This window comes from Carlito syrichta, unplaced genomic scaffold (genome assembly GCF_000164805.1).
Source record: "Carlito syrichta isolate Samal-C Ts95f unplaced genomic scaffold, Tarsius_syrichta-2.0.1 Scaffold312719, whole genome shotgun sequence".
Classification (NCBI taxonomy): domain Eukaryota; kingdom Metazoa; phylum Chordata; class Mammalia; order Primates; family Tarsiidae; genus Carlito; species Carlito syrichta.
This window is the reverse complement of record NW_007256815.1, coordinates 380,539-408,369: the sequence shown is the minus strand read 5'-3', so window position 1 is coordinate 408,369 and position 27,831 is coordinate 380,539. Positions and strand designations below refer to the sequence as shown.

The window sequence follows — 27,831 nt, the reverse complement described above, 5'->3', positions numbered from 1 at the left end:
GGATTACAGGCTGAGCCACCGAGCCCGGCTGGGAAAACATTTTCACAGCTTGCTTTCAGGGTCTGAGCTGGGGTTGCAGGGAGAGGGCTAGGATTGTTAATTTCCCTAGTGGTCTGCATTTTATCAGCTCTAAGCCCTGACAGTTTCCAGAACAAGCAGGCATGTGGAGCTTCCCTGGCAGGGCACAGGGTAACCTGGGGACACATCCTGGGCTACAGGGCAGCATCCACACAGAAGCCAGGAAGGAGCTAGGATGGGGCCTGTACATTAGGGCCTGTTCACCATGATAAAAGGGAGTGGAGGTCAGAACAGGCTACAGGTGATCAAAGTTGCAGGGACTGTCCAAGGAGGTGGAAGTTTTGGGACAGTTTCTCTTTGCCTCAGAGTCCTGGTCTTTAACACCCTCCCAACCCATCCCTTGTAAATTTAACTTTTTATTTTTTGAGTCGGAGTCACTCCGTCGCCCAGGCTGAGTTGCAGTGGCATGCTCACGGCCACCCGTGTCCACCCCAGCGTCAACCTGCTGGGCTCTGGCAATCCTTCCACCTCAGCCTTCCAAGTAGCCAGAACTACAGGCATGCACTACCATGCCCAGCTAATTTTTTGATTTATTGTAGAGATGAGGTCTCACCATGTGCCCAGGCTGGTCTCGAACCTGAGGGCTCAGGCAATCCTCTCACCTCAGCTTCCCAAAGTGCTGGGATTACAGGCTTGAGCCACTAGGCCAGGCTGTAAATTTAACTTTAAAAAATCATCTTGGGCTTTGTTTTTTTTTTTCTTTTTATTTTGAAATAAATTCAAATGTCTAGAAAAGTTGTGAGAATAATACAGAAACATTTTTCTTTTTGAAATGTTTCCAAATAATTTGTTAACATGCCCCGTGACCCTGAAACCTTTAGAGTGTACTTCCAGTAAAAAAGGACACTCTCCTACACATAACCACAATCAGGAGACTAATGCGTCACAACCCTCTAGCCTGCAGGCCCATTTGTGAGTCACCAGGTGCCCCAGTGAACCCTTTTTGGCAAAGGATTTAGTCCAGGGTCATGTGTTGACAAAAGATGCCTAAAATATTTAAGATGGTTTGTTCGGAGTCAAATGTGAATGACCATAGGCCTGTGACAGTGTCCCAAGAGGTCCCAAGAACATGTGCCCTAGGTGGTTGAGTTGCAGCTTGGTTATATAAAATATAGGAGGTCAGAAGTTACAAGAAGCCATAAATCAATACATGGGAGTTTGGCCAGAGAAGGCCGGATGTCTCCAAGTGTGGTCTTACAGGTCATAGGTGTATTCAGAGATTCGGTCTAAGGAATTTTGAAATCAGTAAAGGAAATGCCATGCCATGTGGAGATAAGAGGGCAGCTTGAGGAATGATGAGGGAGTCAAGTTTATTGATATGCAGACGAAGCCTCCTAGGTGGCAGGCTACAGAGAAAATAGGTGGTAAGAGAAGGCAGGTTCATAAAATATTTTGATTTCCTTTATCTGTTGTGTGATGTTATGCCAAAGTCAGATTGGAAAGCAAACTTCATTACATAGATTAATAAAAAACCCATCTGATGAGTCTTTGCATGGTGTGACTGGCCCCTTAGGAATTTGAACAGAGAGAGAGAGAAAAATGTCAGAGTTTAGTCTTTACACGTATGGCATGTAGATGGCACCTATCTGATTTCTGGTCTTAATAGCTCCTTGTTATCTCCTTGCTTTTTTTTTTTTTTTTTTTGAGTTGGAGTCTCACTCCATCGCCCAGGGTGGAGTGCAGTGGCACACTCAAGGCCACACCAGTGTCAACCTGCTGGGCTCCAGCGATCCTTCCGCCTCAGCCTTCCAAGCAACTGGAACTACAGGCACGCACTACCATGCTTGGCTAATTTTTAAATTTATTGTAGACATGAGGTTTCGCCAAGTTGCCCGGGTTGGCCTCAAACCCTTGGGCTCGGGCAATCCACTTGCCTCGACCTCCCAAAGTGCCAGGATTACAGACTGAACTACTGAGCCTGGGCCTTTTTTTTTTTCCTCCTTGCTTTTTGTGACTACCTGGAGTTGGCCAGACTCAAGGTGAAGGGCACAGTCTTTCAGGCTTCCACGTTTTTCCTTGGACTTCAGACTCCAGCTGCAAGTTTGAGGGTCCCTGGGGCCACCCTCACCAGCTGGAGACAAACTAGGGGGTCCTCCTGGACTTCTTCAGTTTTGATAGCCCCTAGAGTGAGTGATAGAATTCAGGAAAGTGCTGTATGTATGATTTTGGCTTTATGGCAGTAAAAGGATACAAATCAGAAACATCCAAAGGAAGAGATGCAACGGTGAGTTCCAAGAGCTTCCGTGTCCTCAGAGACTCACTCCTCTCATGTCCCTCTATGTGACAAGACGTGGAGTATTCCTGACCTAGAATGCTCACCTAAACTTGGGTCTCTGGAGTCTTTATTGGGGTATTAGTACCGTAAGTATGATTGATTGAACTGCTGGCCACTTGACTGAATTCAGTCTCCAGCCCTGCGCCTCCCCTCAAGCCCCACAACTCTAATCATGTGGTGGATCTCTCTGGACATCTGAGTCCCTTGTTAGCGTAAGCTATCAGGGCCACCATAAAAAAATCCAAGGCACTCTTATCACTCAGGAAATTCGAAGGATTTAGAGGCTATCTCCAGGAAACCAGGACAAAGGTCAGACCTCTCTTTGGGTGACGTTAATTCCTTATTCCATGTGATTTGACACATATGAAGATTATAGGCTTATGATTGTATTGTGTGGGGAGAGTCAGCAGACTGTGGTCTCTGAGCCAGACACAAGGGCCTAATGTGGTTGCAGCCTGTTTTGTAGGTAAAACTTTATTGGAACTATTTTCTTATGCATTTCCTGGGACTGCTTTCATGCCTGGGCATAGTTGCATGGTTGCAGAAGACCTTATGGCCCATAGAGCCTAAAATATTCGCTGTCTAACCATTTACAGAAAAATTTCACCCACCTGTTTCCTCAATTTGGGTTTATCTGATACTTGCTTGTGGTTAGATTCAGTCATCCATTTTTGGCAGAAATGTCACAGAAGTGACGCTGTATTCTTCTTTTCTTATATGCTATCATGATTTCAGTTGGTTTCATTCAGTTTCCCCACTTGATTCCCTTGTAATTGACAAGTATGGGAGGGACTGAGATTGTTGACATCTCCTCTAACCATCCTTCTACCCACCAGTCTAGCACCTACTGATACTTACTAGGTGAATTAGTTATTACTAAAATGATTATCAAATGGTGATATTACTAATTTAGTAATTCGTTCAACACTTGTTGGCTAGCATTCTACTGTAAGGAAAAGTTTCTCTTCTCCTGTTTATTTATTCATTAGTTCATTCATATCAGTCTCACTCAGAGATTTCTGCTTTGTGCAACGGATAACTGCCTGTTAATATCATTCTTGGCTGGGCATGGTGGCTCACACCTGTAATCCCAGCACTCCTTGGGAGGCCAAGCCAGGAGGATCCCCTGAGCCCAGGAGTTCAAAGCTACAATAAACCATGATTGTGCCACTGCATTCCAGTCTGGGCAACAGAGTGAGACCCCAGCCCAAAAAAGGTCTTATTCTGGACCGGGCTTGGTGACTCAGCCTGTAATCCTTGTGAGTGGATTGCCTGAGCCCATGTGTTCAAGATCAGCCTGGGCAACTTGGTAATACCTCATCTCTACAATAAACCCCCCAAAATTAGCTGGGTGTGGTATCACCTGTAGTTCCGGCTTCTTGGAAGGCTGAGGCAGAAGGATCACCGGAGCCCAGCAGGTCGACGCTGGGGTAGCCGTGAGTGTGCCACTGCACTCCAGCCTGGGTGATGGAGTGAGACTCCAACTCAGAACTTATTTTGCTGCTAAGATTGTTCCAGATTTGACTTTGGTGACCTCTTTTTTTTTAGATTAGGAAATATAGTTTATTTAGAAAGTAAATGTGAGAGAGAGAGAGAGAGAGAGAGGGGAGGACATCACCTCCCCAAGGTAGGAGAGGGGGCCAAAGCTTAGGAAAATATAGCCTGGCCATAGCTCAAAGAGCTCATGGCCCCCCCATAGCTTAGCAAGGCAATGGCCTTTTTTTTTTTTTTTTTTTGAGTTGGAGTCTCACTCTGTTGCCCACGCTGAAGTGTAGGGGCACGCTCATGGCCACCACAGCCTTGACCTACAGGTTCAGGTGATCCTTCCAGCTCAGCCTTCCAAGTAGCTGAAACTATATGCACATGCCACCAGGCCCTATTAATTTTTGATTTATTGTAGAGACAAGGTCTCACCAAGTTGCCCAGGCTGGTCTGAAACCCCTGGGCTCAGGCAGTCCTCTCGCCTCAGCCTCCTAAAGTGCTGGGATTACAGGTTTTAGCCACTATGTGCAGCCTCTTTTTTTTTTTTTTTTTAATCGAAGTCTCACTCTGTCACCCAGGCTGGAGTGCAGTGGCACACTCACGGCCAGCACAGCCTCAACCTGCTGGGTTCAGGTGATCCTTCTGCCTCAGCCATCCACGTAGCTGGAACTATAGGCATGCGCCACCACGCCTGACTAATTTTTCTAGATTTATTGTAGAGACGAGGCCTCACCAAGTTGCCCAGGCTGGTGTCGAATTCCTGGGTCCAGGCAGTCCTCTTGCCTCAGCCTCCCAAAGTGCTAGGATTACAGATGTGAGTCTTTCTTTTTTTAATCTCCAACATTTTATTATTTTATTTTACTTTTAGGCAGAGTTTCACTCTGTCACCCAGGCTTGATGCAGGGGCAGGATTATGACTCACCATAGCCTTGACCTCCTGGGCTTGGGGGATCCTTCTGCCTCAGCCTCCCAAGTAGCTGGGACTACAGGTGTACCACCACACCCAACTAATTTTTTTATTCCCTTTTTTTGTGTGTGGAGACAAGGTCTCCTAAAATGTATGCTTGGGCCCCCAGGATAATGCTGGGCTCTTGTGCTTACATGTGTGCATGTGTCTGCACACATGCGTGTACATATAGGGATAGACGGGGCAGCTGCTCAGAATAGTCAGGTTGCTTTGCAGAGAGGATAGCAGGCTGGGCTTGCTGCTACTCTGCCTTCTTGGGCAAACACTATAGAGCACCAGCGTTTGCTGGTGTTTTTGAGGCATCAACTCTGTGCCAGCCAGGTCTGTCACAGGAATGAGGTGACTGGAGGTGCTGCCTTCCCTTTGCTGACCACTGAACTTATTTCCTACATCTTTCTCTTAGTAGTTACACTTTCTCCCTCATGTGAATGTTTATAAGGATCTTGGTGGGCTAGGCACGGTGGCTCACGTCTATAATCCCAGCACTTTGGGAGCCCATGGGTTTGAGACCAGCCTGTGCAACTTGGTGAGGCCGCTTCTCTACAATAAATCAAAAAACTAGCCAGGCATGGTGGCGCATGCCTGTGGTTCCAGCTACTTGCAAGGCAGAGGCGGAAGGATCTCCGGAGCCCAGTAGGTCGAGGCTGCAGTGGCCATGAGCATGCCACTGCACCACTCCAGCCTGGGCGACAGAGTAAGACTCCAACTCAAAAAAAAAAAAAAAAAAAAAAAAGGATCTTGGCTATAAAGCTGACATACACTGGTTGGTTGAAGGTCAGCCGGGTGTCTCCACCTACCAAGTGGCCTTCAAGCCTTAGGGCTCAGATCACATTTAGAAACATTTAGAAACTCTGGCCCTCAACTCACCAACACATACTCCAGGTGTTCCTTGTGGGATCCCAGAGTTGGGCCTGAACAGAGAGGCTCCCTGGAGGTCTAGGGGCACAGAGTCCACCCAGGCAGCCTAAGGTAGGCATCAACCTTGACTGGGAGGGCCCTTTTGCCAGGCAGAAGTGTGAGCCATGCAGAATGTGGGGACAAGGCCTCCAGCCACAGCCAGCATCAAGGCCACTCTAACCTCCAGCCCCTTCTCTGGGCCTTGAGTGGTGTGCCTGTGTGTATATGGTCAGGCCACTGCTTGGCATCTCACTCTGAGGCTGCTCAGCCAGTCCACCGAACTCTCCTAGGGTCCCCATCCTGAGACCCACTTGACTCAGGTCAGGCCTGGGGGTCTGGGGATGCCCCTCTATCTCCAGCATTCCCATCCTGTCTGCCCTGCCCTGCCCTGTCTTGCGTATCTCCCCTGAGGAGCCCAGTACCTGGTAAACAGACACCCAGGACTTCCCCTTTTCTGCCCTAACTGGGGCCCCTTCCCTGCAGACCTTGCTTCATCAAGCCTTGGAGACCCTCTTTATGTCGTCCTCTCTTCTTTTCTGGTGGACCTCAGGCTGCAGGTGACCTTAACCCTCCTGTGACCTCTGCCACCTTGATCACATCTGTCATTTATTCTTGGAAATGCACAACCCTGCCCCCCTTGTTGGCATGCCTGGTCCTCCTGTCCCTTCCTCTTTCTGCCTCAGAATCCCCATTCTCTCCAACCACACTGGCTCCTACCCACTCTCTCCTTGGTGCCTGTGGGCATTGTAGTCAGGGACCAAGGATGGAGTGAACAAAGGCTGCCTGTTGTGCAGATCCAGAGACTAACCTGCAGGGACGGTGTCCTGAATAGAGGGGCCAAGGGACATACCTCATAAGCTCAGCACCCTTTGCCCCATGTGCTCACAAGAGCCCGATGGGCAGGAGGCTGGATCCTGGCTTGGCTTCAGCCTTGAGGCACAAGAGACTGGCAGGGATGAGGCTTGACCATGAGGGGGATCTGAGAGCAAAGGGACCAAGCACAGGAGTCCCCAGGGCTTACTTGTCTGAGGACTGAGGGCCACCTCTGTCTGCAGGTCTCTGATGATCGGCCTGCAGATCTCCCTGGACTACTGGTGGTGCACAAATGTCATCCTACGAGGGGTGGAAGAGGTTTGTACCCATGCCCTGAACACACGGGGGCATTGGGGGACACGAGGAGGTGGTAGGCACTGGGTGGAACTGAGGCAGTTGCCTGCCCCCCATCCCTTCCCTCCATGTCTGTGGTTAGAACAGCCCGGGGTACGTGGAGGTGATGTCTGCATGTCACCAGCGGGCAGCTGATGCCCTGGTGGCAGGAGCCATCAGCAATGGGGGCCTATATGTGAAGCTCGGCCAGGGGCTGTGCTCCTTCAACCACCTGCTGCCCCCTGAATACATCAGGACCCTGCGTGTGCTGGAGGACAGGGCCCTCACACGTGGACTCAAGGAGGTGAGCCCTGCTCTCAGGCAGAGGGAGGTGGGGGTCTCCAGCAGTGGCCCCATGCTGTACCAAGCACCCCTCCTATCAGGTAGACCAGTTGTTCCTTGAGGATTTCCAGGCCCTGCCCCTCGAGCTTTTTCAGGAGTTTGACTACCAGCCTATGGCTGCTGCCAGCTTGGCCCAGGTGCACCGAGCCAAGTTGCATGATGGCACCACCGTGGCTGTGAAGGTATGCGGGGGGCCACCTTGTGCATCAGTGGGCTTGGGCCTGTGATGGGACCTCAGGTCCTCACTACACATTTGCCTGGTACAGGTGCAATACATCGACCTGCGGGACCGCTTTGATGGGGATATCCACACGCTGGAGCTCCTGTTGCAACTCATCGAGGTCATGCACCCCAGCTTTGGCTTCAGCTGGGTCCTCCAGGTATTGGCCGCCACGGGCAAGCTAAAGTGAGCTGTGTCCTGCACATGCTGGAGGGTGGGGGAAGCTGGTTCTTGACCTTGACCCGTGACCCCCCAGGACCTGAAGGGGACCCTGGCCCAGGAGTTGGACTTCGAGAATGAGGGCCGCAATGCCGAGCGCTGTGCACGGGAGCTGCAGCACTTCCATTATGTCGTGGTCCCCCGCGTGCACTGGGACAAGTCCAGCAAGGTGGGCTGGGCCGGCCCTTCCTGGGTTGGGGCAGCATGGGCCTGCTGAGCTCAGCCTCCTGCTCTCTCCCAGCGTGTGCTGACAGCCGACTTCTGTGATGGCTGCAAGATCAACGACGTGGAGGCCATCAAGAACCAGGGGCTGGCAGTGCAGGATGTGAGTGCCATGGGTGTTGGGTGAGAGCCTTGTGTACTGACAGGGGCAGCAGGGTGCTGCCTGTGTCCACCACCCATCCGGTTCTCTCCCCAGATAGCAGAGAAGCTGATCCAGGCCTTTGCCGAACAGATATTTTACACAGGCTTCATCCACTCTGACCCCCACCCTGGGAATGGTAGGAAATGCCTAGGGGGTGGGGGTCTCAGGGTGGGGTGGCATGAACTAATGTGCTACACTCCTAGTTCTGGTGCGAAAAGGCCCGGATGGCAAGGCGGAGCTGGTGCTGCTGGATCACGGGCTCTACCAGTTCCTGGAGGAGAAGTAAGCCTAGGACCGGGGGAAGGGGGCAAGCCTCTCTCTAGGGCCTGGTCTTTCCTGCCCTGGAGCCTGGGGCTCATGACTGGGCCCACTCACAGGGACCGGTCAGCCCTGTGCCAGCTGTGGCGGGCCATCATCCTGAGGGACGACACTGCGATGAGGGTACACGCAGCTGCACTTGGGGTGCAAGGTGAGGGAGGTGTGGCTGCCAGGGAGAGGGCAGGTAGTGGGCTCCAGAGCTCCAACTCAGACCTTCCTGCCTCCCCAGACTACTTGCTGTTCTCTGAGATGCTCATGCAGCGACCTGTGCGCCTGGGGCAGCTGTGGGGCTCCCACCTCCTGAGCCGTGAGGAGGCAGCCTATATGCAGGACATGGCGCGGGATCACTTCGAGAACATCATGGAGGTGCTCAAGGCGCTGCCGCGACCTATGCTGCTCGTGCTACGCAACATCAACACTGTGCGTTCCATCAATGTGTCCCTGGGCACCCCCGTTGACCGCTACTTCCTCATGGCCAAGAGGTTGGTGACCCAAGGAAATGCCCTGAGGTGTGGGGCAGGGCCAGGCTGGGACTGACATTTGGGGTCTATGCAGGGCTGTCAGGGGCTGGAGCCGCCTAGTAGGAGCAACATACCAGGGAGTCTACGGTGTCAGCCTTCTGCGCCACATCAAGGTTGTCTGGGAAATGCTCAAGTTCGAAGTGGCCCTGAGGTGAGTGGATGCATGGGGCTGGTGAGGCAGTTTGCCAGGGCCTGCTCCTCACTGACTTGTGACCTCAACCTTCTCTCCCCAGGCTGGAAACCCTGGCCATGCGAATCACAGCCCTCTTGGCTCGTGCTTTGGGCCACCTGGGCCTTATGCCCCCAGCTGAAGAGCTCTATCAGTACCTGGAGACCTAGGGTACCCAGGGTTCCTACAACCACAGACAACTGCCTGGGGCCAGCAGGGCCCATCCGCTTCAGGCCTGAGCCAGCCAGGGCTGGCCATGTGGATACTCCAAGACCCGGGAGCCTGGAGCAACTATGGCCTGGAGTATGGGATACACTGGGGGGCTCTGACCATGACCACACCAGTTTGTGCACTGACCACATGCTTGTCTCAAACAAATTTTTTCCTTGTGTTTTGTACAAAAAAAGGATGAGAGGTAGTGTACAGGGCAGTAGCAGCATCCACAGGGCTAGAAATGGGCAGTGACACGGTCTGTCTCCAACAAGTCATCCAGAATCTGCAGGGGAGGGGAGAAGGAGAAGTGGAAGACCTGCACTGGGCAGGCAGGCAGGGGGTGGGGGCACTGGGTGGGCAGCACTCACGATGTCAGGTGTAGTGCCAATCTTCTTGGCCAGCTCACTGCGCTCCATGGTGCTGAGGTACAGGTAGCGGTTGAGCAGCTCCCCATCAAGCACATTGCGTACGGCGTTCTGTAGGATGCGGCGGTCTACATGCAGCATCCTGGGGGGCATGCAGGCGTGGGGATCAGGGAAGATCTGGGTGACTGGGCTGGGCTGGGCAGGTCAGCTAGGGGCTTACCGGAAGGCACGGGGGTTGAGGCCAGCATGGTGAGGCAGCATGGTAGTCAGCGCATTCTGCAACATCAGCAGCCGCCGGTAGGTCTTCTCCTGCATAGGCAGCAGGAGTCCAATGCCGCCATCCAGGGTGGCTAGGGGGGTTTGCAGTGTGAGCCAGGCTGGTCTCCCATAGCCCACATACCAGACACACCCACACCCAGCACTCACCAAACCATGTGATGTGCTTATTCTCCCACACGACTGACTTTTTGCTGGGTCCCTCAGTGGCCCCCCGGCATGGGGTCCTCCAGAACGTATTCACATGGGCACCCACGTGGAAGTCTGCCCGGCGTAGCAGGCGCATGCCCCCAAAACTCTCCTTGGCTAGACAAGAACAACCTCAGGTCACTGCCTGTGTGACCCTCAGCCCAGGTGGAGGTAGGGTGGAGGAGGCACTCACCTTCTGGCAGGTACATGTATACCATGAGATTCCGGTCACGGTCAGACACTGGGGAGCAGAAGCCTGAGTCAGTCCCAGCCCGCTTCCCCCAAGTCTCGGCCTCCCCCAGGCCCCACATACTCACCCAGGAAACCTAGCTGGGCATTGTCTACCATAAAGTCGACGCTGTACACCTCCAGGGGCTTGGCGTCCTGGGGACAGGAAGATTGGGGTGTCAGGGATGACCTTGAGCCAGTGCCCACCCAGACACAGGTGTTGGGACCACCCAGGGTACCCGGGACACAAGGCTCAGCGTCTTGCTCTCCTCCTGATAGCGCAGCAGTGAGATGCTCTTCATGACATCTGCAGCCAGAATGAAGTTCTTGACACTGATCATCTGGTGGATGTAGAGCTGTGTGTCGATGAAGGCCATGCCTGTCAGCTCACTAGCCCGCAGGCTCCACAGGAAAATCTAGGGGGGCAAGGAGAGTGTGACCTGGGGCAGACACTGTAAGTCGGGGTGGAGGGTGAGCTGGGGCAGATGCACAGGCAACACACCTTTTGGCCAATGGCTGATACCAGGTGGCCATTGCAGTGGCACAGGGCAGTCACTGGCCCCTTCTGTTCTTTCTCATAAAGGACCTTGAACTTGTTCTTGGTCAAGGGCTGGCCAGGCTCAGGCACCACCTCAATCACATCCATGATCAGGATCTGGCAGGGCACGAAATGCATGGGGGATGACAGAAGGGCTGCTGGGGTCACCTGCCCCCCACCAACTGGTTTCTTACCCGCCCACGACACGTGACTTCCTCCCCTTGCATGAGACAAGTTCCAGCAGCCACATAACCCTTGAGGCCTGACACAGTCTCCTCACTGCGTAGTGACACTGTCTTCATGCAGGTCACATGCTCCCACTCTTCTAACTCAATCCTGCAATGAGGCCGGGTGTGTCAGAATGCCACCCCCACTGGCCAAGGGCAGCCCCCACCTGGGTCCAGCCTCACCTGGCATTGGGAATGGCCTCCCAGCTGACTGGGGAGATGAGCTGGATAGAGAAGGCCTCCTGCTGGGGATGGATGTACCGGTCATCTGTAGGGATGAAGGGTGATGGTCACAGCTACCCCAAGCTGGGGTCTAAGAAGGGACTGTGGTGTGGGCGTCACTTACCTCTCTCAATGGTCTCAAATTCCTTCTCCTCACCAGTCATGCGTGGGATGCGGGTACACAGTGTGTTGGTGCTGGTGGCAACAGCATATACCTGGGGGTTGGAAGGTGTCACACACCAAAGGCTGGGCCCAGAACGTCCCCCGGTGGGGTGGGGATGAGGAGGGAGCAGACCTTGGACTCCACGTGGTAAGCCACATAGTGGGCTGTGCAGCGCAGCGGGATCTTCCTGACGGGCCAGGGGGCATCATAGGACAAGTAGGCAGGCAGGACACTGATCCTCAGCTCACCCTGGGGTGGGGTGGGGGCAGCAGAGTCAGCCAGGCCTGGGGCCAGCCAAGGGCAGGGGCAAGCAGACCCAGGCTGCTGAGGGCTCCCTTGGATGCTGCCCTCAGCTCTGCCAGAGCAGGAGTAGGTTGATATATCCTGACAGTGCCCTGGAAGGGGCCCCAGCTGTGGCAACCAGAGCTTCTGTCAGCAAGTTTCTATCTACTCTCCCAGGCTCACCCAGGGCCAAAGACACTGACCATGGGATGGGAAGCCAGGCTCCGAGGGCACCTTCTGGGGACTGCAGAAATGGGCATAGGGAGCCCTGGGCCACTCTCCTTCTCTGACAGTCCTGAGTCCCAAAAGACCTAAGTTCTCAGTGCAGTCACCATTGTGGCACAGATGAAACAGGCTCAGAATGGATGCATGCCTCCCAAAAGTCACAGAGCAACTAAGGGGGAGGGCTGTGGTTCAAGCCTGCTCAGTGTGGCTCCTAAAGAAGAGCAGAGACTGGGCCATGCAAGGGCTTGCCAGGTGGCCCAGCAGAGCAGTGGTGGGGCGCCCTGTCAGCCACACTCCCCATTCCCAAATGTCCCATCCTCCAGACCCTCCCAGTATCAAGCCTAGGCTCCACCTTCTTGGCCTTGGCCCCACCAGCCTCTGGATGCTCCTTCTTGGCCCTCTGGGTGGAGTGAAGGCTCCTTCTGTCCCCACCCATCTGTACCCAGCTAGTGAGGGGCTCGGTTCTGGGGCCTGGGCAGCATCAGCAAGCAATAGCAGGAAACAGCCTGGGCCACCTTACCTGTCTGTTGAAATACAGGAAGCCACGGGGGCAGTTGACATTGTGGAAGGGAGCAAAAGAGTCAATGGGGCCATCGATGCCCATGGGGTGCAGCCGCAGAGCTCCCCGGCCAGTCACTAGGAGCCAGTGGGGCGAGGGGCCACAGATGAACACCTGCAGGCAGGCACCACGAGGACGCTGTGGGCAAGGCCACATCTCCCTTCTTCCCCAGGACCTCTGCCAAGCCATTGCCTACCCCTGAATAGCCATAAATGTCCTCAAAGTAGCGGAAACGCGCCACGCGGCCCCGAGCCCCAGGCCCTTCCTCTGTGCTGCCACCTTCAGCTTTCTTCTTGGATGGCTTTGGTTTCTTTTCACGGAAGTTGATGTTATGGGGGACCTGTGAGGGAACAGTGAAGGCCAGCTCCTCCTGATGCTGCTGGCCTGGACTCCAACCTTCCTGCGCCATACCTGCCCCAACCCCAGCAAAGTCCAGCTACTGGCACCTTCTTAAAGCGAACTTTGAGGTTGCCCTGACCAAGCTGAGAGTCGTGGGGGAAGGCCTCGTAGATGAGCAGCTCCTGGTCCACGTGCACCTGGAAGGATGGGACAAGGCCACTGAGGAAGACACAGGGCCATCAAAGCTGAGGTGAAGCCAGTGGTGTGGGGGTGTGGCCACAGCCACTCACCAGCAAGTAGGGCTTGCTCTGGCGGCTGCCCAGCGCCACCAGCAGCACCTCCTTGACAAGGGGCAGCTCCCCCTGGCGCGTGGCCTCCTCCTTGCGGGCCTCGCCCTGTGTGGTAGGTTGTCCAAAGGAGCTGTCCACCAGAACCCTCTGCCCCACAGGGAAGTTTTTCACCAGGAACACCAGTCGCCAGTCTGGGAGCTGGTAAATCTGTGGGGTTAACAGCAGGAGTGAGCAGCTTCAGCTGGAAAAGGGTATGGTGGGCCAGCTGTGCCACTGCATGGGTGCCACCCACCTCCATAGTTCCATTCTCCCGCACCAGCAGACACCAGTGGGTGGGCTCTGCCCGGAAGGGAGCAGGATCCCGGTCAGCAGGGGGCTGGGTGCTCCTCCGAGCCTCCTCCTTGCTGGGGCTAAACAAGGAGCTCGAGTCCCCATATAGCATCTCTTCCTCGTCATCCACAGTGGGGCTGGGGGCCAGCAGAGAGTCACAGGTAGCCTGTGGGCCCCAGGGCCCCAGGCCCCACCTCCACCCCAGGCCCCCACACACCTGGTCTCTGAGCCCAGGCCCTCTGCTTCTAAGCCACTGCGGCCCCCCAGTTCATCACGGGCCCCTCCCAGGCGGCTCTCCGTGGTAAACATGCCACTGAGGTCACGATACAGGCACAGCGTGATCACTTTAGACTGCTGCGGAGAGAGGGGTAGGGCTCAGCAGTAGGTTGGGGGCAGGGAGCCAACAAGTACCAGATATGGGGGGCCTACATGGTGCAGCGGGGGCTTATGCAGCGCCAGACGGTGGTGGCGGCCGCCGTAGGAGTCACTCTTGAGCAGGAACATGGTGACGTGGCCCTCAGCACTCATGATGACCACGTAGGGGTCAGCCACAGCACACTGCACGATGGGGGCACCCAGGTCCACAGGGATGAAGTGCAGCTGATTCACTGTGGGCATAAGGTGGTCAACACGGGGCAGCTGGCATCCCCCTCCCCAGGACTGCTAACCTCTTCCCACCTACCCACCTCCTTCTAGCAGGCGGATGCCCAGTGGTGACACTTGGACAATGTAGCGATTATCCCCGATGTTTCCAGCAAAAACTGTGGGACCCTGCGTGGCAAAGCCACTGGTGTCCAGCTCCATGATCTCTTGCCCTGTCTGCAGGATCTGTGGGTGACAGCAGTGAGGGGGGGGCCCTCTCCAGGGGACCTCTGCCCTATGCACCAGGCCCTGCCCCTCACCATGGTTGAATCTTCCCGGCTCAGAATAAGGAACCCATGTCTGCGTCCATCATCTTCTGCTTCGGGGGTGCTAGACTCCTGCTCTACACCCTCGCCCTTGGGGATCTCCTCCTGCAAGGGGTGAAGGGAAGCAGGCTAAAAGCCACAGTCCAGTGAGGGTAAGCATGGCAGCCCATGGGACAGTAGTGCCAATCCCATCTCAAAGTCTCCCCACCAACCAGGGCACACACCTACCTCCTCTTTACGCACAGGGGAAATGACCGTCCACATGTCATAGCAGCCAGGAAGTTCAAAGGTTGTAACTACCTGGGGCCGGATACTCTTCTGGAATGGTGATGGGGATGGGGATGTCAGCCCATCTGAGTCCCACTAGGAGGTGCCACCCTCCACCTTCCCTCACACACCTGCAGCACTGATAGGGCCCCATTCTTCCCATAGCCAGAGCAAACCACGATCTCCAGGTCTGGCTCAGGGTTGTTCTGAAACTGTATAAGAACCAGGGGGTGAGGACTGGATCTCTGCCCGCCCTCCCCAGCCCCTGCCTCCAGTCCCCTAGGACACCTCTTCAGAGAGGAAGGCAGGCTCGCCCATGGCAGCATTGGCACAGGGTCCGATGTTGAGGATGCTGTCACACACCTGCAGGTACAGGGACAGTCAGGGGCCAGCCAGGGTGGGAAGCTGGCTTGGATGGGAGGGCCTGCAATCTCACCTCAAAGGAGTAGGTGGCCAGCTGTGTGCCTGACTGGGCTTCACTGCCATACACTTCAATCTCATCTACCTCATCCTGTGGCACCGACTTGCCCCCTGAAGCACACAGAAAGCCTGCCTGAGATGGCCCTGGGTCACCTGGCCCCCTCAACTGACCAATACTGGCCCAGCCCCTCACCTGACCAGCCCACTGTGCTGTCCACTCGCTTCTTCTTTGAGGGAGGCTCTTCCTGTGAGGCAGGAGGGGTCAGTGAGCAGCTCTCCATGGGTGGCAGTGGCCTGACAGGCCCAGGGCACCCACCTTGTTGACACCCACCTTGTCAGCAGCCTCACGGACGGCACTGGCTGGGGGTTCCTGCAGCTTTTCTGTGTACTTGAGGAGGAGGGAGTTGCCCAGGCGAGAGCCCAAGAACAGGTACCCAGGCTCCATGGTAACCATCTAAAGGAGGGCAGGTGGGTGAGAGTGGTGCTGGACCTGGACTTAAGGCCAGCCCCCCAGTCCCAACTCACACTGGTGGTGAGGACGCTGGCAGCTGCCTTGTCAAAGTGGAATGCTCGGACACTGCGCATGCCATCAGTGATGAGGGTCAGCACATAGCTGGGAGGCAAAAGGAAATACTAAGTGGGGCAGGGGATGCTGGGGAACTGGGTGGGGACAGAGCTCATGGGCAGGAGGAAAGGGGCTCACATCTCGCCACCCTTGAGGGAGATGACCATCTTGTCATAGGAGATGAAGGCAGCCTGTGCACAGTCCAGGGTGATCCGCACACCCTCCTGAGTACCTGTGGGTGGGGAGGCAGTCAGGCTGACTGGGCAGTCCAACCCATCCATGACCCCATCCTTGGCCCTATACTCACGTAGGGGGAATGCTGTGGTGCCTGTAGTGAGACTGTTGAGAGCGACACCATATGGGGGAACACTCTGGTTCAGGTACAGCAGCGAGTTGACAGCAAAGATCACCACTCCACCTGGTGGTGGGCACAGGCTGGTGGGCAGGGCTCAGCCCCATCCCCACCTCCACTCCTACTGTCCACCCCCAGAGACCTCACCTATGGGTTTAGGTACCGCCAGAGCCTGGGTACAGTCAAAGGGCAGGCTGGTGAGGGACCAGATGACAGGGTGGACCTTCTGTGTGATGTTCAGCGAGATGGCCACAATGGAGCATGTGTCCTGCCTCACGGCTACCCGCCTATGATAGCAAGTGGGTCAGCCAGGGGCCCAGCTGCCTCCCTACTGAGACACTGTCGCAGCTCCTCCCTCTGAGCAAGGCCTGCACCCCCACAGGCCTCGGCCCAGGCAGAGGCAGGTCAGGGCCCACAGCACAGGGGGGCCTCCTTGGGGTCTCACCCGGGCCAAGTCTGGTTGGGTTCAAACAGGATGAGTAGAGTGGGCTCATAGTAACCATGCAGGAACTGCAGATCGATGATGTTGAGCAGTTTCTCATCCAGAGCTCTCACGTCAATAATGTAGCTGGGCAGGAAGCTGGACCTCTGCCTAGGGGGCCAATGGCTTCAGCAGGAGAGGAAGGAGGGGGGGGGAAGGGGAGTTCTGGCTCCAATGCCCCTCTGAGAACCGTGAGCCACCCCATCTGACACTCACCCCTCGCCCACGAGCCCCTCATGCTCCTCAGCCAGGCTCTCCCTGCGGAAGGGCAGGACCACCAGTCGTGTGCCGTAAACAAGCATGGCTGCACAGCGCCCATCAGGGTCCACCCGCACTCGTGGCGTATGCACATTCTGCACAAACCCGTCCTGGGAGCAGAAGAGGTATCAGCCAGGCCCAGGGCAGGAGACCCCAAGGGAAGCACACAGGACAATGGGCTGGGGCTGCATGGGAAGGAGAGTCACTGGGCTGGGACCTGGATGAGGGACACAGGTCTGGTCCTACCCGAAGCTCAGGCTCCTCAAAGTAGTGCAGGGACAGAGTCTTCAGGTCATGGGTGCCCGGGTCATACTCCACCACCGACAGCTGGGAGGTGAGGTCAGAACTGTGGCCTGCCCTTCCACAGCTCTGAGAGCACTACTGGCTCCCACCTGGTACTGCCCCCCACAACCCATGGCTGTGCCCAGGACCTCCCCACCAGGACTACCCCTCCAAGTCCATCATTCACCTTGGCGTCCTTGAAGCTTAGGAGCAGTGCATCCCGCTTTGCACCTGCCAGTTGCACACTGGCCATGGACATGACGTTGCCAAAGAAGGAGAAGGAGGCTGCCAACTCCAGTTTCTCTCGGTGGGCCTTCCCCTCTGAGGGAGAGGCCAACGGGCTCAGGTTTTGGCCATGCACCCCAGTACCCCCACACCCCCAGAGCAGGGCCCAGGTTGGCCATACCACACTCACCTGTGCTCCTGTCATTCTTAGTCAGAGCCTGGAAGAGGAAGGAAGTAAGGGCAGTGAGGGGACACACAAGGCCACACACCTGGTAGCCTTGCATCATCCAGGGACATGGGAAAAAACCATCCAGGGCCAGCCCCTGCCACCAGGGAGCCCTGCCCATACCCTTAATGGGGAGAATGCAGACCAGGGGCTCCCGAAGCCAGCTGTGCACATTCCCACCCCACAGGGCCAGCCCACACTCACACTCATCCCCTGACCTTAGCCACAGGACTCCTCCCTAGGAAGCCCCCAATTTCCGCTCCCCAGAAGCCCAGCCCTGTGTGGTAAGACTCAGGGTCAAGAGTATACTCTGTGTAGCCCAAACCTGCCTGTGTACCCACACAATCATACGTGAGACTTGAGCAGCCTAGTGCTGGCCCCTGGGCACAACTCTGTATGCAACATGTTATAAGACAAACTTTCAGCCAGAACCTAGAAATGCCAGTAGTTGCTGATATGTGGGATTATTAGAAAAAAGGAAGCCCTCAGCACTCCTGGCATCTAAGAATTGCTCAACATGGGGCTGCCTTCACTAGCCCATGTCCTTTGAGGTGCCCTCCTGCAGTTGATGGTCTCTATACTGCTAGGTAAATGGAGCTGCCATCTCCTGCATCTGGCTATGCACACACTTGTTTTTCTTTTACAAAAAAGGAGGTTCCAGGCTGGGTATGGTGGCTCAAGTCTATAATCCCAACACTTTGGGAGGCCAAGACAAGAGGATTGCCTGAGCTCAGGGTTTCGACCAGCCTGGGCAACTTGGTGAGACCTAGTCTATACAATAAATCAAAGTATTAGCCAGGCATGGTAGCATGCCTGTAGTTCCAGCTGCTTGGAAGACTGAGGCAGAAGGATCGCCTGAGCCTAGCAGGTGAAGGCTGTGGTAGCCATGAGCATGCCACCGCACTTCAACCTGGACAAAAGAGTGAGATTCTGACTCAAGGAAAAAAAAAGTAGGTTCCTTCACTTTACCATGATAAGAATTTATTCTTTGTTACTAGGCAGCTATTAAAAAAAAAAAACTGGCTGAGCATGGTAGCTCAGCCTGTAATCCCAGCACTTTGGGAGGCCAAGGTGAGAGGATTGCCTCAGCCCGGGGGTTCGAGACCAGCCTGGGCAACTTGGTGAGACCTCGTCTCTGCAATAAATCACAATAATCAGTCAGGCATGGTGGCATGCATCTGTAGGCTGAGGCGGTAGGATCGCCTAAGTCCAGCAGGTCGAGGCTACTGCACTCCAGCCTGGGTGACAGTGAGACTCCAACTCAAAATAAATAAAAACATTAAAAAATAGAAAAATAAAATTAAAAAAACTAGCAAACACATTTATATACCATCCCCTCGAGGCAAAGGCAAGGCTTTACCAGTAAGTAAAAAAGGTCATTTTTCACAATACACTTATACTATGGGAAAAGCATCCTATAAAAAAGCTGCTTGAGGCTGGGTGTGGTGGCTCATACCTGTAATCCCAACACTCTAGGAGGCCAAAGGGGGAGGGAGGATCACTTGAGGCCAGAGTTTGAGACTAGCCTAGGCAACATAGTGAGGCCCTGTCTCTACAAAAACTTTTTAAAATTAGCCAGGTGTGATGGCACACACTTATAGTTCCAGTTACTCAGGAGGCTGAGGCAGGAGGATCCCTTGAGCCCAGGAATTCAAGGTTGCACAGTGAGCGATGACTGTACCACTGTACTCCAGCCTGGGCTACAGAGTGAGACTCTTACTCTTTAAAAAAAGGGGGGGGCAGGCATGGTGACTCTAGTCTGTAATTCTAGCACTTTGGGAGGCTGAGGCCAGAGGATTGCCTGAGCCCAGGAGTTTGAGACCAGCCTGAGCAACTTGGTGAGACCTTGTTTCTACAATAAATCAATAAATTAGCTGGATGTGGTGGCACACACCTGTAGTTCTAGTTACTTGGAAGGCTGAGGCAGAAGGATTGCCTGAGCCCAGCAGGTCAAGGCTGCAATGGCTGTGAGCACAGCACTGCACAGCCTGGGTGACAGAGTGAAATTCCAATTCAAAAAAAAGAAACTGCTTGAGAAAAGCCAAACAGTTAATGCAACAGATACAAAAGAAGCATTTACAAATCCAATACCTGTCTCACAACAAAGGGAACTCCAGGGCTTCACCAGCAAATTCTATCAAAGTTTTCAGAAATAATGACAAACTTAAAAAAAAAAAAAGACAAAACCAAAACACCTCCTGGTGCTAGGCTGACAGTATCTCAGGAGGATCAGGCAACCGACATTCTAACAGTCCATGGGAAGTGACACTAAATTTCTCAAAATACTTGCAGATGAGACTAGAGACACGTAGCGAGGATACTATCACACAATCAGGTAGAGTTAGTCCAGGAATGCAATATTAGTTTGCTGTCCATCACTAAATTTACTGTACGATCAAAGTTAAAGAGACAAACCATTTATTCTTTTAATGGATACAAACAAGATTTGATAAAATCTAGACCTATTCATGATAAAAACTTGGTGGTGGTGTCTCATGCCTATAATCCTAGCACTTTGGGAGGCCAAGGTGAGAGGGTTGCCTGAGCCCATGGGTTCGAGACCAGTCTGGGCAACTTGGCAAGACCTCATCTCTATAATAAATCAAAAAATTAGCTGTATGTGGCGGTGTGTGCCTGTAGTCCCAGCTATTTGGAAGGCTGAGGTGGAAGGATCGCCTGAGCCCAGCAGATGGCGGCTGCAGTGGCAGTGAGCGAGACACTGCACTCCAGCCTGGGTGACAGTGAGACTCTACTCAATAAAAATATCCTTTGTAAAGGAGGTTGAAATGAAGACATTTTTACACAGACAAAAGTCGAGCAAATTCACTGTCAGTGGACACCTTCTGCAAGAATTACTAAAGTTCTTCTGACTGAAAACCTCAGGTGATTTTTTTAAAAAAAGGATTATAACCTACTAAATAAAAGGAAGGGCCAGCGTGGTGGCTTACACCTGTAATCCCACCATTTTGGGAGGCAGAGGTGAGAGGACTGCCTGAGCCCACGGATTAGAGACTAGCCTGGGCAACATGGCAGAACCTCATCTTTACAATAAATTTAAAAAATTAGCTGAGCGTGGTGGTACACGTCTGTAGTTTCAGCTACTTGGAAGGCTGAGGTGGAAGGATGGCCTGAGCCTAGCAGGTCGAGGCTGCAGTTGCTATGAGCATGCCACTGCACTCCATCCTGGGTGACAGAGTGAGACTCCAACACACACAAACGTTAATTAATTAGCAAAGTAATTAACAAATTAATAAATAAATATAAGAATCCATGATTCTATGATGACACAAATAAAATAATAAATGAGGAAAGGGAAAGTTCTTCCTTACAGAAAGCTGACTACTAAATGTAGAAGAATTCGTGGTATTAGGAAAAGCAACAGTAGCCCCATCCTAATAATTGATTCTGACAAAAACAATGTGCATATACACAATGGAGTATTATACAGCCAATAAAGAAGAAAAAAATCATGGATTTTGTAGCAAACTGGATGGAGCTAGAGAGCATCATACTCAGTGATCTATCACAGAAACAAAGAAGTGAATATCAAATGTTCTCATGTTCTCACTCAAAAGCGAGGCCTGAACATCAGTTATATTAGCACAAGGGAGGGATCGGCTGTTGCTGGACACTGCTGGGAGGTGGGGAGGTGGAGGGGGAACAGGACAAGTAACAACACAAAGGGTACTTGGTCCTAAACCAGGAGATGTGAGGACCAGTTGGAGGCCCAAACTTCATCTGTACCTAGCCTACTTGTGTAGCTAATCCTGACTTATACACCCCATATCTCTATAAATAAAAAAAAACAAAAACCAAATAATAGATGCCAAAAGTAGCAGATGAAAGTTTGAGGAGAAAGAAGATATTTACATAGTTTCAAAATAGTTTCCTACAAGATACTTTTTAGTTATAAAAGGAAACATAGTAACCTTATGAGGAAGAAAACCAGGCAATACCATCTAAATCAAGTATCCAAACATCAGCACCCAAGTGATGGGACAAAGGGCCTCAAGCATCAAGCATCCTTCTGATACAATGTGCTGATGAGGACACTGCACTTCCTCTGTGGTGTTCCTGACAAAAATGCAAACCCCTCATCTAAACACCAGGGAATATCTGACAAACTAACACCCTACCAAATAACTGCTCTGTATCCATCAAATATATATTATTAAGACAAAAACTGTTAAAAGAGGCTAAAGATCCATGACAAATGAACTAGACTGGTGATCTGAGATTTTCTTTTCTCTCTCTCTTTTTTTTTTTCCCGAGTTGGAGTCTCACTCAGTCACCCAGACTCCCGGCCACCGCAGCCTCGACCCGCTGGGCTCCGGCAATCCTTCTGCCTCAGCCTTCCAAGTAGCTGGAACTACAGGCGCGTGCTACCACACCTGGCTAATTTTTGATTTATAGTAGAGATGAGGTCTCACCAAGTTGCCCAAGCAGGTCTCAAACCTGCGGGCTCAGGCAATCCACTCACCTCAGCCTCCCAAGGCACGGAATTAAAGATTTTCTTTTGCTACGAAGTATGCCATTAGAATAACTTACCAGAGCTCTCACTAAAACCTAAAGTCCATTCAGTGTCGACATTCTGATTTAGAACACTGCTCTGTGGTTCTGGAAGACACTGTCTCTGTTGTCAGAACACACATGAACCATCTATGCCCTGGAGAGTAGATTGCACCCTATCTGCAATCTACCCTCCAGTTGCAGTAAAGACAGACAGAAAAGAAGTAGGTATGGCAAAATACCCACATCTAAGACTCTGGGTGAAGGTATACAGGAAATCTTTGCACTCTTCTTGCAACTTTTCTAATAAAGCAGCTTTAAAACACAAATGCACACATTTACATATAAAAAGTCTTGATAATTTTGTAGGGCAGCCCCCACCCACCTGGTTCATCTTCACAATTGTCTTAGATATTCTTGATTCTTGGCTTTTCCATGTAAATTCAAGTTCTTTCTTTCCTTCCTTCCCTCCTCTCTCTTTCTTTTGGTGGAGACAATGTCTCGCTATGTTGCCAATGCTGGTCTTGAATTCCTGGCCTCAAGTGATCCTCCCATTTCAGCCTCCCAAAATTCTAGGGTTTCAGGATAAGTCACCATGTCCAGCTAGATTTTTAAATCTGATGAGAAACCCTACTGCAACTTTGATTGGAAGGACATTGAATTTATAGACTAATTTAGGAGAAGTTGAATCTTAACAAGTCACCCCAGTAGAGGCCCAGTCCTGGTGGAGCTGAGCCAAGGTGTCCTCAAGCCCTGAGCTGTGTCCTCCAAACCTAATCCCCAGGTGTGTATGATTATGATGACAGATGATGGCTGTATCTTCCAGGGTAGTTTAATCAGCAGTGACTAGACCGATCCTGACAGTCTCACCCACATGAGCACCTGAGGTCCTGTCCATCTGTCCCTCTATCAACTTCATCTCCCCTGCGTCACATTTTACACTCCGGTACAAAAGTAGAAAGGCCAGGGAGCAAATATCTGTGGTTCTGCAGCCACATTTGGTCTCTTAAAGACTTCTAGGGAATTTTTCCAAGTCTTTAAAAATGTAGGCTGGGGCTGGGCATGGTGGCTCAAGCCTGTCATCCCAGCACTTTGGGAGGCCGAGGCGAGAGAATTGCCTGAGCCCAGGGGGTCGAGACCAGCCTGGGTACTTTGGTGAGACCTCATCCCTACAAAACATTAAAAAATTAGCCGGGCATGGTAGCACACGCCTGTAGTTCTGGCTATTTGGGAGACTGAGGTAGAAGGATCACCCGAGCTCAGCAGGTTGACGCTGGGGTAGCTGTGAGCATGCCACTGCACTCTAGCCTGGGTGACAGAGTGAGACTCTGGCTCAAAAAAAAAAAAAGTAGGCTGGGCACAGTGGCTCATGCCTGTAATCCTAGCATTTTGGGAAGCCAAGGTAGGAGGATTGCTTGAGCCCAGGAGTTCAAGACTAGCCTGGGCAACACAGTGAGACTTTGTCTCTACAAAAAAATCAAAAAATTAGCTGGGAGTAGTAGCATGCACCTGTAGTCCTAGCTACCCAGAAAACTGAGGTGAAAGGATCACTTAAGCCCAGGTGAGGTTGAGACTGTGATGATCATGCCACTGCACTCCAGCCTGGGCAAAAGAGTGAGATCTCAGGCCGGGCGTGGTGGCTCACACCTATAATCCCAGCACTTTGGGAGGCCAAGGTGAGAGGATTACCTGAGTCCACATGTTCGAGACCAGCCTGGGCAACTTGGCAAGACCTCATCTCTACAATAAATCAAAAATTTAGCTGGTGGCATGTGCCTATAGTTCCAGCTACTTGGAAGGCTGAGGCAGAAGGATCACCTGAGCCCAGCGGGTTGAGGCTGCGGTGGCCGTGAGCATGCCACTGCACTGCAGCCTGGGTGACAGAGAGAGACTCCAACTCAAAAAAAAAGAAAAAAAATAGTGAGACCTCAACTCAGGAAAAAAAAGTAAATTTCTTAACTCTCAGGGGGCTGACATAGTGGACTGTGGCTGGCAAGCCCTGCTCCAGTGACTCATTCCCTTCAGTGCACAAATGTGCTGCTGTTTCTCTCATCTTAAAAAAAAAAAAACAGGTCAGGCACAGTGGTTCATGCCTGTAATCCCAGCACTTTGGGAGGCGGAGACAAGAGGATTGCCTGGGCTCAGGAGTTGGAGACCAGCCTGAGTAACATGGTGAGAACTTGTCTCTACAATACATAAAAAAAAATTAGCCAGGCGTGGTGGTGCATGCCTGTGGTTCCAGTTACTTGGAAAGCTGAGGCGAAGGATCGCATGAACCCAGCAGCTCAAGGCTGCGGTGGCCATGAGTGTGCCACTGCACTCCAACAACAAACAAAACAAAACAAAACAAAAAAACCCTGGCCTTTGTATGATGGCATGCACCTGTAGCCCTAGCTGCTTGAAAAGCAGAGGTGGGAGAATCACTTAAACACAGGAATTCATGATTACACAGTGAGCTATGATCACCCCACTGCACTCCAGCCTGGGGGACAGAGCGAGATCTCATCTCTTAAAAAAAGAAAAATAAGCCAGGCTCGGTGGCTCAGCCTGTAATCCCGCGCCTTTGGGAGGCTGAGGTGAGTGGATTGCCTGAGCCCAGGGGTTTGAGACCAGCCTGGGCAACTTGGCGAGACCTCATCTCTACAATCAATTAAAAAATTAGCTGGGCGTGGTAGCGCATGCCTGTAGTTCCAGCTACTTGTAAGGCTGAGACGGAAGGATTGCTGGAGCCCAGCAGGTCGAGGTTGCGGTGGCCGGGAGCGGCCACTGCACTCCAATCTGGGCGACAGAGTGAGACTCCAACTCCAAAAAAAAAAAAAAAGAAAAACAATTATTTTCCTGCCGGATACTATTCTACTTTGCTTCCTTCTGTACACATCTCCTCGTTAGAGTTGTCTATGTTCACTGTTACCAATTCTCCTCTTCCACAGGGCTCTTATCCCTACTCTGGTCGGGTCTACTCCCACCTGCCACCAGACTGCCTTATTAGAGTCACCAGGGACCTCCGAGCCTCAGGCCTCACCTAAGGCTCGGCAGTATGAGACCCAGCATTGAGTCCCTTCTCCAATATGCTGCCTTCCCTGGGCCCTCATGGGCTTTATTCCTACCTCCATGGCCATGCCTCTTTAAACCCTTCCATGGCCTTTCCTCATCTCCCCAATCTCTCAATGCTGGGACGGTCTAGGACCCTGTCCTTGGCTATATTTTGGGCAATCTCAACCAGTTTCAGAGAGCAGACACTATCCACAGGCTGAAGATTTCAACTCTTTCTCCAGACCAGACTCACTTCTCAACTACAGACTCCTGCCCTCATCTCCTGCTCCAAACGCTGTCTGATATGGAATGCATACCTCAGAAGATCTACAGTGGTCAGTGCCCAAGACAGCCCCAACAACCCCTGTCTCTCAGCATTCACACCCTCTGTAGCCCACTCCCATGGCATACCAGGGTTGGCCAACAAGTAGAATATGGCAAAAGTAACAGTGTGTCACTTCTGAACTTAGTTTATAAAAGATACTTCAGCTTCAGTCTTGGTGGGTCTTTCTCATTCTGGGAAGCCCTCATTCAGATGGAGGCTACCATGTTGTGAGCAGTCCCACATGGTAAGGAACTGTTGCCCTCCTACCAGCAGTGAGCAAGCTGGAAACAAAAACTCCAGTCCCAATCAAGTCTTTAGAGGACAGCAGCACTGACCAGCAGGAACACATGTGTGTGCAAAGGTAGGTGGCCAGGCAGGTTGCCTTAATTTGGTCTGCCCCTCTGACCTGTTTGTGTGCTGCATCAGCCCCTACTTACCACCCTCCTGTAGTTCCTCCCTCCTTTGTAGAGTACAGTTCTGACCATGGTCTACCGTCTAACCCCGCCACCACTTCTACTCTACATCATGGCCACACCCTCAACTGCTTGTGTATGTCCTCTCCATGCTTAACTGCTTCTGGTCTGAGCATAGGCTGTTTCTTCTACCTAGAACATCCTCCCCTTTCCATCCTTGGGCCTGGCTAAGATGTTACTCCTCCTTCAAGAACAGCTAAGAAGCTGCCTCTTGCAAGAAGCCTTCCAGGACCAACTCTCACCCCTCTGGTAACCAGTGTCCCTGTATTTCTTCTGTTGATGGACTCCTCCAACTTTACTAAGATTCCTGTCAACAATCTGTCCTGATGCTAGACTCAGCCTTGTTCCTTTTGCTAGAATGTTTTTCCCCTGACAAACTCCCGTTCTGCCTCAGATAGGCTCTCCTGATCATCCAACTGGAAATACATTGCCCCCTTGTTTCCTCCTTTATGCCTTCAGCAGCACCTATTGCAGTCTGCAAGAGGGTTTAAGCATGTGTGTTTATTTAGTAGATGTTCCCCTTCACTTAGTATTTGCAGGTTTGGTTCACCATTATATTCCTACTACCGAGCACACAGTAAGCGTTCATTCATAACAATTTACAAAACAACAACAACAACAACAACAAAAAACACGCTAGGGCAGAGCTCCATTCCCACAGGGGTAAGAAAAGAGGCAGAATAATGTAGCATTTAAGAGACAGGCTCTGAAGACAACAGACTCAGAATCAAATTCTGGCTCGTCCGGTCAGGGAACCCTAAGTCAATCAATGAACTTCTCTGGGCCTTGGCTTCCCCATCTGCAACCCGGGATAATAAGAGCACACGCCTCACGGAGAGGTGGGGAGGGTTCAAACGGCCTGGGCCTACCTCGGCATCGCGGTTGAGGCGATACACGTAGAGCTGCGAGGTCCCAGCCACCACAAGGTTGCGCTCGCTGTTGTTGAAGAAGTTGCAGTACATGGAGAACTCGAGGCCAGTGGGCGGGTGCGCCTGTTTGTACACCGCGTACATGGCGGCCTGCGCGGGACCGGAAAAGGAAGGATGAACGGGTCCGCCAGCGCAGGACCCCTGGCCTGGCCTGGCCCGGCACCCCTCCCCGGCCTCGACCCGTCGCCCAGCTCACTGCCACCCACCCACCTGGCAGTTGGAGCCGACTCGAGGGGGACCGGGACCTCAGCGAACTCGGCCCGGCCGGGTCCGGAAACTGAGAGCTAAGGTTCCCGGCTCTTCCGCCTGCGCTGCTCCGCGGCGCCGGAGCGGCTGCAGGAGCGACAGCAGCCCCTGGTGGCCGGGGGTGGCGAGGCAGCCTCGCGGCTCCGCTCCTGGTTCGACGTCCCCAAATCCCCGACTCACTGAAATCCGAGGTCCCTGCTGCAGGCGGAGCATCGGGAGATTGGAAGCGGGGTGTGAGGCGCAGCGGCTCAGGGCGGGCTGGGCCAGGGGCTCGCCCTCCCCCAAGGACACAAGGAATTAGTTCCCCGCCTGACCCAGGCTGATCGCACGGAGAGGCGATTCTTTGCTTCTCCAAGCTGCCGTGTGCGAGGTGCAGTGCCAGGACAGGTTTTGGGGAGCCGGGAAGATTCGTCGTGTGGGAGTGGGAACAGATGCAAGCAAGGTGCGTTCAGTCACACGTGGACCAGCGCCGGAAAGAGGGGACGCAGCGCCCCGCGAGTGCCTGGGGTCCGGAGACGCTTACTAGAAAGACGACACGTCCGGTCTCTGCACCGTGTTATCGCGCAGAGGTACCCGCACCCAACACTGGCACGGAGGACTCACCACCTTGACGCTGCCTCCTAATCCTTCCTGGCACCCACGTGTCTCGCAAGGGCAACAATGACCGCCTTCTTGCTCACCACTCCCTCTTCAGGGTGAGGCCGCTGCTGGCTTCGAGGACGTTGGAGCCCAGACTAGGCGCAGGCCTGGGACTTAGAAACAGAATCAGAAATAAAACAAGAAGCCAGGCTCGGTAGCTCAGCCTGTAATCCCAGCACTTTGGGAGGTTGAGGTGAGTGGATTGCATGAGCCCGCGGGTTCGAGACCCGCCTGGGCAGCGAGACCTCA

At 53.0% G+C, this 27,831-nt stretch overlaps 2 protein-coding genes across 2 annotated transcripts in view; one reads left to right on the top strand and one right to left on the bottom strand.

The window, feature by feature from the left end:
* ADCK5 (aarF domain containing kinase 5) overlaps window positions 1–9,267 on the top strand; it is a 24,520-nt gene extending 15,253 nt beyond the window's left edge. The window contains exons 4-15 of the mRNA XM_008069983.1: window positions 6,755–6,830; window positions 6,949–7,149; window positions 7,229–7,369; window positions 7,454–7,567; window positions 7,664–7,795; window positions 7,868–7,951; window positions 8,045–8,126; window positions 8,194–8,272; window positions 8,368–8,459; window positions 8,538–8,790; window positions 8,864–8,980; window positions 9,063–9,267. Of these exons, the coding sequence (XP_008068174.1) occupies window positions 6,755–6,830; window positions 6,949–7,149; window positions 7,229–7,369; window positions 7,454–7,567; window positions 7,664–7,795; window positions 7,868–7,951; window positions 8,045–8,126; window positions 8,194–8,272; window positions 8,368–8,459; window positions 8,538–8,790; window positions 8,864–8,980; window positions 9,063–9,168 (1,477 nt within the window). The 3' untranslated portion in view covers window positions 9,169–9,267. The remainder of the gene's footprint in view (window positions 1–6,754; window positions 6,831–6,948; window positions 7,150–7,228; window positions 7,370–7,453; window positions 7,568–7,663; window positions 7,796–7,867; window positions 7,952–8,044; window positions 8,127–8,193; window positions 8,273–8,367; window positions 8,460–8,537; window positions 8,791–8,863; window positions 8,981–9,062) is intronic.
* Window positions 9,268–9,367: 100 nt separating this feature from the next.
* Window positions 9,368–26,905, bottom strand: CPSF1 (cleavage and polyadenylation specific factor 1). The gene is made up of 37 exons (XM_008069984.2): window positions 26,638–26,905; window positions 17,393–17,420; window positions 17,165–17,298; window positions 16,942–17,022; window positions 16,654–16,805; window positions 16,402–16,548; window positions 16,104–16,243; window positions 15,912–16,022; window positions 15,743–15,836; window positions 15,565–15,652; window positions 15,371–15,493; window positions 15,233–15,284; window positions 15,056–15,150; window positions 14,908–14,982; window positions 14,751–14,831; window positions 14,581–14,670; window positions 14,347–14,457; window positions 14,131–14,272; window positions 13,874–14,052; window positions 13,662–13,798; window positions 13,407–13,581; window positions 13,115–13,321; window positions 12,932–13,021; window positions 12,682–12,825; window positions 12,447–12,599; window positions 11,552–11,668; window positions 11,381–11,471; window positions 11,218–11,302; window positions 11,002–11,143; window positions 10,772–10,924; window positions 10,509–10,685; window positions 10,359–10,425; window positions 10,235–10,282; window positions 10,003–10,158; window positions 9,797–9,926; window positions 9,580–9,718; window positions 9,368–9,494 (listed from the first exon to the last, which is right to left on the bottom strand). The coding sequence occupies exons 1-37, from the start codon at window positions 26,779–26,781 to the stop codon at window positions 9,447–9,449; spliced, it is 4,326 nt and encodes a 1,441-aa protein (XP_008068175.1). The 5' UTR covers window positions 26,782–26,905; the 3' UTR covers window positions 9,368–9,446.
* Window positions 26,906–27,831: the final 926 nt, after the last annotated feature.

Excerpts from the sequence above, each read along its gene's own strand:
- CPSF1 (XM_008069984.2), bottom strand. The coding sequence starts at position 26,781 with ATGTACGCGGTGTACAAACAGGCGCACCCGCCCACTGGCCTCGAGTTC. Across the intron at positions 12,600-12,681 it reads ACATTTATGGCTATTCAGGG|GTGTTCATCTGTGGCCCCTC; the intron begins GTAGGCAATGGC and ends GCCTGCCTGCAG. Across the intron at positions 9,927-10,002 it reads TAAGCACATCACATGGTTTG|CCACCCTGGATGGCGGCATT; the intron begins GTGAGTGCTGGG and ends AAACCCCCCTAG.